This window comes from Drosophila tropicalis, unplaced genomic scaffold (assembly GCF_018151085.1).
Source record: "Drosophila tropicalis isolate 14030-0801.00 unplaced genomic scaffold, ASM1815108v1 contig_878, whole genome shotgun sequence".
In the NCBI taxonomy this organism is placed as follows: Eukaryota; Metazoa; Arthropoda; class Insecta; order Diptera; family Drosophilidae; genus Drosophila; species Drosophila tropicalis.
In genome coordinates, this window is record NW_027173374.1 from 3,674,398 (window position 1) to 3,688,414 (window position 14,017).

General features: G+C 38.5%; 2 protein-coding genes across 2 annotated transcripts; one reads left to right on the forward strand and one right to left on the reverse strand.

The window, feature by feature from the left end:
• Ugt35C1 (UDP-glycosyltransferase family 35 member C1) lies at positions 1-1,764 on the reverse strand. Its single transcript, XM_068299654.1, has 2 exons — positions 1,491-1,764; positions 1-1,424 (listed from the first exon to the last, which is right to left on the reverse strand). Exons 1-2 carry the CDS (start codon positions 1,738-1,740, stop codon positions 100-102), a joined length of 1,575 nt encoding a protein of 524 aa, XP_068155755.1. The 5' UTR covers positions 1,741-1,764; the 3' UTR covers positions 1-99.
• Positions 1,765-8,551: 6,787 nt separating this feature from the next.
• mAcon2 (Mitochondrial aconitase 2) lies at positions 8,552-11,121 on the forward strand. Its single transcript, XM_068300188.1, is given in 2 exon segments — positions 8,552-10,215; positions 10,218-11,121. Coding segments are annotated over 2 exon segments (2,385 nt in total). The 5' UTR covers positions 8,552-8,645; the 3' UTR covers positions 11,033-11,121.
• Positions 11,122-14,017: the final 2,896 nt, after the last annotated feature.

The window sequence follows — 14,017 nt, forward strand, 5'->3', positions numbered from 1 at the left end:
TGTTTTGAAATTATTTATGCCTATAATTTTTTATTTTATTATGAATTGATAAGCTTCTCGACAACACATATGTCACATCTGTTGTCAATGAAATATATTTTAATGCTGCTTCGTCTTCTTTTGCTGATTAGCACTCATTTTGGATTTACCACCAATTACGTATCGGATAACACGAGTGATAATATATGAAGATATAAGCAATAGAACCAGGGGAACACTTAATAGAACAGCTAGTGTATCAAGACTGCGATGTTGAATGAAATTCATATCCCTGGAAGCTGCTCGCATATGTGGGGCACCTTTTTGTCGAATGATATATTCAGTCCACCAGATAGCACGATCCAGAGCAGGTTCTGGTTGATCGCGATAGCGCTCGGCAATTAGAGCCGCGTTCCGTGTATAACTTGGTGTGGTAAGCAGCGTGTGAATGCTTTCGGATAAATCTTTGGCATTTAGATTATGCAAATCTAAACCAAGACCAAAACCCATGCGGCTAGCTCGCTGCACATTCATATGCTGGTCAAAGAAAACGGGCAGACCCAACAATGGTTTACCAAAGTAGACACTCTCCGTGGAGCTTAAGAGTCCACCATGGGTAATAAACAATTTCACATTTGGATGGGCCAGAATATCGGGTTGGGGAAACCATTTGCTGATAAAAACATTATTCGGCTTGCCAGGTAGCTCATCATTCTCAAATTTCCATAAAACTCTCTGTTTAAGTCCACTGAAAACTGTGAGCAAAGTTTTTATAGTTTCCTCGCCTAGGTCTTTGCTTTTGACATTTGAACCCATGGAGAAGTAGACGACTCCATCAGCAGCTGTCTCAATGAACTCCTTGATATCCTTGGGTAAAGGTTTGGGCTTGTGTGCAATATGTAATCCTCCTACCTCAATCATATTGGGCATATATGAACGCGGGTAGCTCAAAGTGAAATGCTGGCCCAGTAGCATTAAGGTAAAACTATCCAAAATCTCCTCCATCGTTTTCTTAGATTCGGGGAAATATTGCGCAATCATTTTCCTCATACGGGGCAGGTGGACCACAGAACGGTGAAGAGATTCAATTATGTATTCATAGTGATTGCTCAAACGTTCCCAGAAATTCATACGATCAGTTCGTGGCGAGAGAATCGAGGGATTATAAGATAACGGCGATATGTTACCCATTATTTCATCAATGCGATGATCATTCCCATAGCTAGAGAATCCCATTAGTGTGGCATTAAAATGTTGTGCAAAGGCATACAACGGCTCTGTTTGTAACATTTCTGAGATCACCAAATCAAACGTTTCGCCTGAATGCAATAACTTCTGAACACCCTCGTCATCCAAAGTGCATTTCATGACGTCGATTAGAATATTTTCCAAGCCGTTCAGCTCTTCCCAAAATGTAGAAGCAACGGCTAAATTGCCCAACAATTCTAAAAAATAATTTAAAATAATTTTTTTTTATACAAACAAACTTCTTTGATACTGATATCTCTTACCATCAAAATGCCCTTGAATCTTTGTAGCCTCAATGAAACGTATATTGGGTGTTGGCTTATTCTTGAAAGCATTGATCACAGTTAACTGATGGCCTTTGGCAGCCAAAGCCTTTAGATAGGCTTCGATGAAAATGTACTGCGATCTACCAGGAAATGGCAGAGTTACCAAAATTTTAGCACTTTCTGTTGGCACAGTATCGATGCTAAGCATCACTATGGTCAGCGTAATGAAAAGAAACGGCAGCCTCATTATTAAGGTTTCACGATCACACAATGGCTATCACTGAGGAAAACAAACGATGTGCTTCCCATTATATGCACTGATCAAGAGCTTTTTCTCTCCAAAGCTCTCCAAAGATTCTAAGAGCAAGCTTATCGCAATCATTTTGTTATATTTCTAACTACATACATACATCGCAATGACCAAGTGAATTTAGTTTAGGATTTTGCTGTTTTAATAATGACAAAGCTAAATTTAATATTTCGACAGAATCACCTTAAAGTATGCTTTAGTAAATTGGCTTTAAATATCTTGCTAGGTAAGTTCCCTGAAGTGTAAGTGCTATACATGGTTGTGGGTGTTTTCTCTGCGTGAGAAGTGCAGGTCAAACAAGAAGCCAGGACAGGGCAGAAAAAAAAAAAGAAAAAAAACACAAAAACAAAAAAAAAAAAAAAAAAAAAAAAACATAACGCGCAACAGGACGTAGGTTTCAGTAAAAACCCAGCTAGGTTCTGCTTAAGGTTGGGGATGAAAATGGTGTGGGGAAAAGGGAGGCACACAACCGTCCAAGCATAAAAGCCAAAGCTTTCTTCTCCTTCTTTCTTGCCTAAGAAAAGAAATTATTTGCTTAAGCGACGGCAAAAGGACCTTGTCAGGGTTTCCTTTCCCCCACAGACTCACAAACCGAACAGAACACAAGAATGAGAATGAGAATAAGAATGGTCAAAAGAAAGCAACGAAACCGCAAGTTTGAAGGCAAAAAAAAATATTAAACTTTTATGCACGAAAATTTTTAAGTGTATGTCCGGCGGGAAAAATTGTTACTGTTAATTTATAAATAAGGTGAAGTTGTTACTGATGGAAAGTTGAGGTACCCTTTAGCCGACCCCGTTTTCCCACGCCACAGTTTTGCCATAACTCTTTGCTTGGGTTTTTTTTTTTTTTTTTTTTTGTGTTATTTGTTTTCACTTCAATTTATTTGCTCACTCCTTTTCTTTTTTTATTATTTCGTTTCTTGTTGCTGTTTGCGGGTTTTTACTTGTTCTTATTGTTCAAGTTGTTGTTGTTGCTTGTATATTTTTTTTATTGTGGTGGCCTTTTCTTTGGTCGTTTATTATGCCTTGCCTCAGTCCCCTTTCCTTTCGTTCTTACCAACTGTCTTTTTCATCATTTTTTTGACCCATTGAATCGCCTTGCAACTTGATTCAATTAAGTTGCCTGATTATTTTAACACAAAAAGCCTGGTGAGTGTACCTTTTTTCCTTTTTGTTGGGACTCTTTCGTTGAGTGGTAGGTTGGTTAGCAAATTTTCATTCAATTTTTTCCTACTGCTTACCTCTTAGGCATGTGTAGAGAGCTCCACAAGTGTTTTGTTTGGTCATCGAAAGATGTTTAAGAATAATTGTTATGGCTTTTGTCCTTTTGTGTGTCGAGCCTAACGGGGGGTGGGATGAAGGTTGATTTCATACAAAGGATGGTAAGAAACATGAAATTTTTATTGGTAAATTATTAAGTGATTCTACCTCAATGACCATAACTCATAACTCTTTCGATTCTGTAACTAACTTCTTCCATTCAATGCCTAGACCTAGGGAAGATCTCCCTATACTTTTGTTTTTTTTGTTCTTGCTTGGCTTCGTTTCTTTACTGACTAACATTAATCAGACTTACCTTGTCATGTATTTTACTGTAGCTACATAACACACTAGCATACGAACATTCAGCCATGGCCACTCACTGCAACAGCTGCCACATGGAGGACATTTAAAGCGCAAATGCAATTTATTTGCAGCAAACATTTGCCACACACTCACAAAAAGCAAGAGCGAGAGTAACTGTAAAAGAAAAATGTAGGAAAAGAACGTAGTGGAAAGAACTTGGACTGCATAGGCCACCACCTGGCACAATTTGCGCATAAGTAAAAATCATTTTTCATTTGTTTTCATTTCCGTTTTATGAAGCATTTTGATTTCTACATAGTTTCCATTTGCCTTGCTCTATCTCTTTCCCACTACTTGAAGCACAACTGATGCAGTTTTGACATTGGACAAAATGTTAAGTGACAGGCAAAGGTAGAAAAGGGTATGTACAGGAGAGGAAAACATTAGAAGAACCAAGAGGCAAATCGCCTGACCAGTTGCACCAGTTGAAATTTTCTAGAGTTTCACACTCACCCGGAACCCACACACAGTACGCATAGCATGCCAGTCAACATGGCTGACAATTGACTTTCATTGCTGTTGACAGGCAGTACGAGGAAAAAAAATTGAAGGGAGGAGATGGAATCTTGTGGAGAAACCGGTAACCCAACAGCGACTTTGTCAATTCCCAGCTATTACGTTTTGCTTAACATTTCAGCAAATTACACTGCATTGTCTACACAGCTCAAGAGTTGAGCTCAATCAGTTGAGTTGGGTTTGAAGATGTTACCCTTTCTACCTATCCCCTCGAAACCACCAACCAAGTTCTGTCCTTCGTCTTGATCCTGTATTCTGTGTCCTCTCTCATCTTTCCTCTGTGCGTTTTTGTTTTGTCTCTTTTGCTTTTTCGACAATTTTCTGTATGCATTGACAGTTTTTGGAGCTGCTGCTGACCCGCCTGTCAATGACAAGCGCCAAAGCACTTACTAGAACCATGTGAATGTCAATTCTATAAGCACAATTTCCGGTTCACACAAAAATAGCCCTCTGCCGAATAGGGATGTACATATATGTCTATTTGTACTACATATAATTATTTAAAAATGAATTTTTTATCGAATTTCTCTTTAAAATAGAATATTCCAACCAAGGGCAAGCAGAAGCAAAAAATAGATTAAAATTTTTAAATTGTAATCGTGTTGATCTGCTGCATTTGCTGTTATTGTAAACTAGTTCAGTCAAAGTTCAGTTCTTCAATTTGGTATTCGACCTAAACAAACTAAGGTGAGTGTTAATCCGATCCGATTTACCACTATATGTACATAGACTCCTAATGGTTGTTCTAACGGTGCGGCCTCCAACTCTTGGCATTGTTTCATTCTTTTACGCTCGACTGCTCAGCTGCCTTCCAAGTTGAGGCAAGTTGAGTTCAACGCAAAAAAAAAAAAAAAGGAAAACTAAACAGAAGGAAAAATAAGAAAATACGCTTTTTACCGCTTTTTCCGTTTTGTGCGGAGCTTCATACTTTCGCTTCCACTGCGCTAAGCTCACATTGTAATCCATCGGGGGAATAATTATTGTGTACATATTAGTACAGAGTTTATATCGTTAACTTGATGGACCCACGAAACGGGATAAGTACATAAATGAAAGATGGTCTATAAATTTGCCTTTATTTTAAGCAAAATAAAGAAGAAAAAAACAACACTTGAACTTTGACTTGACTAATTTTATCCAACTTAAGTATGCCGAAATCTTAAAGCGCCTCATTTATTTATAAAGTTTACAGCGAACTACCAACATTTTAAAGCATAATTTATGCATTAAAATAAGGTCTATCCATAGCTTACATCTATGACCACATCTACACACAGTGCGACCTAGTTGCCTGCCTGCAAATTAAATCTAATTATGTGCGGCCAACAACTTTACCCACAACAAAAAAATGGTCAGGAGCAGAAGCAAGCTTTCTTTTTGCCCAACTGACCCGCACAAATGCGTCTATTGACTGAAACAATGCAGACAAAAGCCATGGTGCAATATACAGCAGCAGCCACCTGGAATACCAACCAACCTAGACCATAACCCGACCCTCGTCCAGATGCATACTAGTTAGAACATCATCGTAGTAATAGTAGTCGCAGTAATACCAGCCGTCGGACTGGACCACAGAGTCGGGGTAAAAGCAAATAACGCACAGTAAGTGAGAAACAAAAGAGCTAACGGGGGTCCAAAAAAAGAAGAAAAACTCCAAACCTAGAGTCTCAAATAGAGTAGAAGAGCCTGAGCCCAGCTCACATTGCACCTGAATTGTGCCAATGAATGGCGACAGCACATGGCTGGGGAAGAGCTTGGGGAGTGCAAGAGGCAATAGATGACCGACGTCAGCTTTTGGCTTAAACGCATAGAAGAATTCATATTTATAAATATATGGACACCGATTCACAATGGCAAAGGGCTTTACTTATGCTTGAATAGCGGTAACCAGACTACAGCTCCTAGTTTGGTCCCTTTGTGCCGCAATTGCGGTAAAATATGTTTGCACAAAAGGAAATCGGCAAAGCCACGTGTGCAGGAAATGCTGAATTTGTCTGCTTGGCGCCTGTCTAAAACAAAAAAGAAGAAAAACCAAACAAAAAACCTGCTGGGTTATGGCCAGGCCAAATCCAAACCAAACCAAACTGTCCGGCCAGCCAGCCAACTAGCAGCTGCAAAAACAGTGGGTGGCCAATATTATTCGTAGGGTGATTCTAAAGTAAATTTCATGTCCATTTCGAATAAAAAGCTAACAATAAATGGAACACATTGCAATCTAAATTAAATATAATAGCTTATATTAAAAAAACATGATAATTATTTGACATTATTACCTGAATAAACATGGCAATTCTTTCACATTGTTTCTTGAATAATTTGAAGTTGAAATAAATGATTATTTTTCCTTCAGCTTTCTTTTGATTTTCAATAATTCAATTTCGATTTCGTCTTCCATTTGTATCAAGTTTCGCACAGGCTGGCAATAAAAGATGATATAATGGGAGAAATTATTTTTAAGAACGTTGCCAAATTGTATGACTATTTTTTTTCCTACTATTTTTTGTGCAATTCTTTTTTTTTTTGTTTTATTCTTTTGGGTATTATTTGCAATATTGCTGCCAGTGCACCAAAAACTATGCTATACGGCAAACTATGGCGGCACTTCCGCTGCCACCGCTCAGCGACGTCGTTGCCGTTGTCTGGCCTGGACTTTTGGGAATATTATTGAAAAGTTTTACCGCAAGCTGTGCAGAGCGAAGCGAGCCCAGCTACGCCCGAGACTAGCAAATGGCACACAAAAAAAAAAAAAAAAAAAGAAGGGAAAAAAAAAAAAAAAAAAAAAGAACAAACGTATTGTTCGCTAGCGAGGATTAAAAATTTTTGTGCAGTTCAAAGTTTCAGTTTTGTTGCAACTTTGGCCACAGACACCACAGCAGCCACACCTACTCCACCCACATTTGACTGCCTCTCTTATTCCTACTACTTGGCAGTACATAAATTTCCACAGCAATTTTACAGGCATACGCCCAATCAGACCAACAAGTCACTGCAAAAGTATTGTATGTATAAAGAAGAACATATTCTAAAAAGGATAAAGTTAACAAGTAGATCTAATACGTTTTATCTTATGTGTTATAGAAGCATATATATGAAGAACTTTAGCATATTCATGTGTTTGATTCCATCGACCAGTCTCTGTGACTTTACCTTTTGGTGTTTAAAAGTGTATTGATGGTAAGAAAGACCAACCGACAGTGCAAAGTGTAACTTGTAAACAGCTCAGGTTCAATGCAAGTCCTTGATATACCCTGCATTAAGTGAAGAAGCTTATAAAAATAAATCCAGATATGTCTTGGTCAAAAAACCCAACTACATGACATGTGTTTTAATTAAAAATTTATAGTATTAAATAATTGCTAATTAAGTTTTATGGCAACTGTAATCAAAAAAAGGGAAATAGTTTTATGACCAAAACCTTTGGAAATGGTAAATGCATTTCTGGATTTAGCCACTTAACCTGTGTACTGTGCAATTTAAGCTAAAGCTCTTAAATTCCTCGAAAAAATAATGGCATTTTTCGCGAATTACTGCTGCTCGTTTACTTGGTGCTCAGCCATAAGTTTTCCAATATTTATGGTAAAAGTTATAAAATGCAATGCCATTTAAAAATAGCTAGCAATAGAAAGCAAAAAAATAAAATGAATGGTTCAATTTCAAGGTACATACACAGATTTGGTCAAGGTTTATCAAATTGATTCAGGTTAATTGAATTTTTTTCCTCCGATGACATATTTAATATGCAATGTGTCAACGATGAAAATTGGTTTGGTGAAAGTTGGTTTAGCCTTGACCTTTTAATAGAGTCCGTTTTGTATCAAATGACTAACTTAACATACCGGAAAAGAAATATCACACATATATGGTAGTTGGAGGCCGTGTGCAGTATGTATGCCAAGTAGTTGCCAATCAATTTTTGGCATTGTTACGGGTGCTGCCTACTTAAAGGCTAAAGGGTGGCGCAGTAGCGTCGGACCCCATTACCGCCATCGCATCGTCAACGGGCATTGTGGTAAACGGGCACGTTGATGCCTATGCCGATGTCGTTTTCAATTGAATTGTCCATGTCGATGTCGATGTGAATGACGATGTGTGGTGGTGGTGGTGGTTGTAAAGGTGGCGTTGGTGTAGCCAACTACAGTTCGTCCATCGTCCATTATGACACTAGAGCTGGGCCAAACACAATCACAGGATGCAGGATGCAGGCAGGCAGCCAGTTGGTCTCGTCTGTCTGTCGGTTCATTTCAGTCCAGTTTCATTGTCATTTGCCTCACTTGCAGTTGACACTTTTGTAGTCGAATGACGCGTTGTCCTTCTGTTTGGCACTTGGCCGCTTTTGCTTGTGTTTTTACTGTTGTTGTTGGTGTATGTCAGTTGGCCTATGCCCATCGATGGATATGTCTCCAGGGCAGCGCTATGGTGAGGCCTAGTTTTGTGATTCACTTGACTCACTTTGTTGCAACATCAATAGCCGGTTGGTTGAGTGACAGGGCTGATTCTATGCAGTCTTCACCTTGTGGCATTGGCTTTTCTTCCATTTTTGACATCAACTTATCTATGGATTATTTATCTAACTAGTTCGATTAATATGTGTTTTCCTAACAATTGATCATAGCTATTTCAGTCATAATTCCTACTTCTTATCTCAGTAAACACTGTTCCTAAATAAAATTAAAACGAGAAAAAATATTCTAACTAAAAATGGCCAAAAGATTTGGATGGTCGTCAAAACAACTCTGGAGGAATTTAGCAGCAAATTGGAGATTCTCGCCGTCTCTGTCTCTATCGTCGTCGTCTGGCGGCAATGTTCCCATGTCAAAATTCGATAAAGATGTTTTTTTACCTTATAAGCGTTTAATGGAGCGTTTGGAAATTGTACGTGGACGTCTCAAGCAACCATTGACGTTGTCGGAAAAGATTCTCTACTCGCACCTGGATGAGCCAGCAAAACAGGATATTGAACGTGGCAAATCATATTTACGTTTGCGTCCCGATCGTGTATCTATGCAGGATGCTACAGCCCAGATGGCTATACTTCAGTTTATATCATCGGGTCTAAATGAAGTGGCAGTGCCGACAACAGTACATTGTGATCATTTAATTGAGGCTCAGATTAGTGGTGTTCCAGATTTGGAGAGGGCCATCAAATTGAATAAGGAGGTGTTTGACTTCCTCTCATCAAGTTCTGCCAAATACAACATAGGATTTTGGAAACCAGGAAGTGGCATTATCCATCAGATCGTTTTGGAAAATTATGCCTTTCCAGGCTTGCTGATGATTGGCACCGATTCGCATACACCGAATGGAGGCGGTTTGGGTGGCCTCTGCGTTGGAGTTGGCGGTGCAGATGCTGTTGATGTGATGGCCAATATTCCTTGGGAACTGCAGTGCCCCAAAGTGATCGGTGTGAATCTTACTGGTAAGATAAGCGGCTGGACATCCCCCAAAGATGTCATTTTGAAGATGGCAGAAATTCTAACAGTAAAAGGTGGTACTGGAGCAATTATTGAGTATTATGGAAAGGGCGTAGATTCCATATCCTGTACAGGCATGGCCACCATATGTAACATGGGTGCCGAAATTGGAGCCACTACTTCTGTATTCCCCTTCAATCAACGCATGGTGGACTATCTGTGTGCCACAGGACGTGGAACCATTGCCGGCGAGGCGGAAAAATACAAGGAAACTCTATTGACAGCCGATAAGAATTGCAAATACGATCGGGTGATCGATATCAATTTGGATACACTGGAACCACTGGTTAATGGGCCCTTCACACCTGATTTGGCTCATCCGATTAGCAAGCTGGGTGAGAATTCTAAGAAGAATAACTATCCAATGGACATAAAAGTAGCTTTAATTGGGTCCTGCACAAACTCTTCGTATGAGGATATGGGGCGTTGTGCCAGCATAGCCAAAGATGCCATCGAACATGGCTTAAAAGCCAAAATACCATTTAATGTTACCCCAGGATCGGAGCAAGTCCGTGCCACCATCGCTAGAGATGGCATAATAGATATATTTACTAAATTCGGCGGAACCGTTCTGGCAAATGCCTGTGGTCCATGTATCGGTCAATGGGATCGCAAAGATGTCAAGAAGGGCGAAAAAAACACAATTGTCACATCGTATAATCGAAATTTTACAGGTCGCAATGATGCCAATCCGGGTACTCACAATTTCGTGACCAGTCCAGAGCTGACCACAGCCATGGCCATAACTGGACGCTTGGACTTTAACCCTCTGAAGGATGAACTAACTGGTGCCGATGGCAAAAATTCAAGTTAAAAAATCCAAGTGCTGATGAGTTGCCAGCGAAAGGCTTTGATCCCGGCGAAGATACCTATTCTCCGCCACCACCTAAAGGAACGGAGGTCAAGGTGGCAGTTGATCCCAAATCAGACAGGTTGCAGTTGCTCCCACCCTTTGAAAAATGGGACGGCAAGGACTATATCGATCTTGCAGTCCTCATTAAAATAAAGGGTAAATGCACCACAGATCATATATCGGCGGCAGGGCCTTGGCTTAAGTATCGTGGACATTTGGATAACATTTCAAACAACATGTTCATTGGTGCCGTCAATGCCGAAAATAATGAGATGAATAACATAAAAAATCAACGTACTGGAGAATTTGGTCCAGTACCTGCAGTTGCCTGCGACTACAAGGTCAATAAGATTCGATGGGTGGCTGTCGGCGAAGAGAACTACGGAGAGGGATCCTCACGGGAACACGCTGCCCTCGAGCCACGTCATTTGGGCGGTGTGGCTGTTATTGTCAAGTCTTTTGCTCGTATCCATGAGACGAATCTAAAGAAACAGGGCTTACTCGCATTGACATTTGCCAATGCATCCGATTATGATAAGATTCAGCCCACAAGTAAACTATCTTTGCTGAATCTTAAGGACTTGGCTCCCGGCAAACCTGTCGAATGTGAAGTCAAGAATGGAGGCAGTTCGCAGAAAATTCAATTGAATCATACCCTAAATGATCTGCAAATCCAATGGTTCAAGGCTGGCAGTGCTCTTAATATGATGAAACAACTGGCCAAAGGCAATGGATCTAAAGGCGATTGCGCCAAAAAATAAGCAAATGCTTTTTACAACAAATTTTTAGTGTAATTGTTAATTATTATATGAATTATCTGTTAAATAATAGTTTATATATAGCTACGTAACTTTGTTTGAATTTATTTAATCTTAACACGTAATACTAAAATTCTATGAAGTATTTATTCATATTAAAAAGGTTTCAGTTCTTTTATTTCGTTTTTTTTTTTTTGCTGATATACAATTAAGTAGCCAAACTCTTAAAAAATTACATAAACGATAATGAAACTCAACATTCTTTACGTACGTTTCTAAAAAGTTACAAAATATATTTCGCAAACTAAGCAAACAATTTTAATGGCCAAAAACTTGGTAAAAACAAAAAATAACCAGAAATAAAAAATTAAAACTTGAATACGAAATAATTCAAAACTAATTAAAATCCATTTAAAATTGTACCCCGACTACAATGCAGAAAAATAATAATAAATTTTCGACTTAAGCTTGCCAACTTTTTTTGTGACAGAGAGAAGTACCCAAAAAAGAGAGAGAAAGTGTGAGATAGAGTGAGAGAGAGGGAGAGGGAGAGCCAGCGAAAGGGTAAGAAATGGGTGTGGGAGACAATAAGCGACGCTTATCATCGGTGCCAACAGAAACTGTCACATGCATTGTCATTGTCATAGGGAGTGGCTACGAAACGAAAGGCGGGGAGTGTGGTCAGAGGAAACCCAAAACGAGAGGCCATGGCATATTTGCATTTGCCACATACACACATACACATGTATGTGTATGTGTGGAGAAAGGGAGTGTGTGAATTGGCATAGAAAATTATTTGCTACTTTTAATTAGTGCCAAAAAGTCATTCAGAAAATCCAGAAACACACAGAGTGGGCAAAACTATGGTGACTGGGACTGGATGGGGGACAACCGAAAAACTAAAGAGAGAAAGAGAGAGAGAGAGAGAGAGAGAGAGGAAAGAAAGCATTTTCCAGTGCACAAGTTCAACGAGCAAATACAAAAATGTCTATATATACATATGTGTGCATATATACAATACATATGCATACATGATGTCTCTTAGTCTCTCTGCAGAGATGCTTTTGCTTTTGCTTTTTGTGGCAATATTTGCTCATCCTCAGCCCCCGAACTAGACTGGGAACTTGGTGGTAGTGGGCGTGGTATTTTTTGAGAAATAGCAAGCAACAAGCCAGGCAAAAGTTAAAAAAGAAATAAAAACCAAAAAAAATAAGCCAAGACCTGCAATTTTTTGCTGCCTAAACCAAAAATGTTCAATTATTAACCCGTAATGGAATGTGTTTTAGTTAGGCGGGGGTGTAGATATTGTGCCAGAGTTATTTGTAAAGGTTGTGGGTGAATGAAGCACTTCCCTAGTAAGCTGATTCCCCCACATTCTTTACACCACCCTGTCTCTTCCCACTCACGACTGTCGTTGTTCGAAATTATAGACTATGATTTTTGTCAAATTGCTTTCATTTTTGTCAGACTTCTGCAGACCTCCGACCTCAGATTGCTTTTGTGTCCCTGTGCATGGGAAAATGTCACACATGCATTTCAATTTGAATTTACAATATTTCTGCAGCAGCTTTAGATACAACTACAGCTTCTGCTCTATATATACATACATATATGTATATACATAGGTATATTGAGTTCATATCCATCTTCTTCCCTCTCTCTTTTTCTCTCACTGACTATGGCTTTCTTTTTCACTCTATATGCGAGTTTGTCATTTGCATACTTTGCACTTAAGTGAATTTAATCTTTTTCCATGCCCTAGCTAGCTACTCTTCGATATTTGCCAAGAATCTCTGTGTGGTGTGCATCTAAGTGGATGTGCGTGTGTGGGTGTGTCCATATATGTGCAAGGGAAAAAATGTGTTTATCTTTTCTATGGATTTTTAATGTCATCTATTGTGTCAAAGGTTTTTCCTTTTTTCCTCATTTTTCATGCTTCTTTATTTCGTTGTTATTTCCTTTATTGTAGGCAGCCCTTCGGATTCTTATTTTATGTGTTTTATTAAAATTTTAATTGTTTTTTAATAATATGTTCTATCAATTTATTTATGTATTCATTGGAAGACCCTTTAATTAAGATGTACGCAAAATAGAAAAAAAAATGGCTAAAGAACTCATATCAACTAAATGTGAGATTAAAAGTCTGTAAGCACTTTAATAACAAATTTGTTAAGATCAGAGCGAAAAAATAACTTTAAATACAAATCTGTTGAATTCACAAATCAAATTCATAATTATTTGTAATTTACCAACTTTATTGAACCTTTTGTATTGCTGTCTTCGATTTATCAACATTTTGTTCTGTGTTGCTAGTTATGCTCTGGCATTTGCCACAGCTTCAACTTGATATTCCCTAAAAACTCATCATGAAAACTTTAGCCACAAGAAATAACGAAAACCTCAAAACCGAAAATTACACGCTTGACTCAAACGATAAACGTAAATCACACAAATGACAACTGCCAATAACATCACACGACGAGTATAAAAATAATCCAAAAAAAAGAAAGAAATGGCAGAGAGAAAAGAATATAACTAAACAAAAAGCATAGTGATGACTTTGAGATACCCTGTGTGGATCACTGACCATTAAAAGTAACTGTACGCATATTAGCTTGTATTAAATAATTTCCAAACAATTTCCCTTTTTTTGAATCATTTCAAGCAATGCTTTGCATTTTAGTAAGACATTTCCTTTAAGTCTTCAAGTATAACATATCTGAAAAATTTCCTGTAAAATGACCACAATCACAGCATACCTTAAAACCTTCCCTAGAAAATACCAAACACTCAGCACATAAATTGCATTTTAGCCTCTGGCGAGGTAAACAGCCACAAATGCCACACAAAATAGAAAAAACAAAAAAAAAAACAAAAGAACCCCAAAAAATAAAGCAAAATTCGACAATAATCGAAAAATTATTTCCAACATAGTTTATGGGTGTGAGAGTGTGGGTGTGTGTGTGTGCGGGAGAGTGTGTGTAGAAG

Coding starts and splice junctions, on each gene's coding strand:
- Ugt35C1 (XM_068299654.1), bottom strand. CDS start 1,740: ATGAGGCTGCCGTTTCTTTTCATTACGCTGACCATAGTGATGCTTAGC. Junction 1,425..1,490: donor GATTCAAGGGCATTTTGATG/GTAAGAGATATC, acceptor ATTATTTTTTAG/AATTGTTGGGCAATTTAGCC.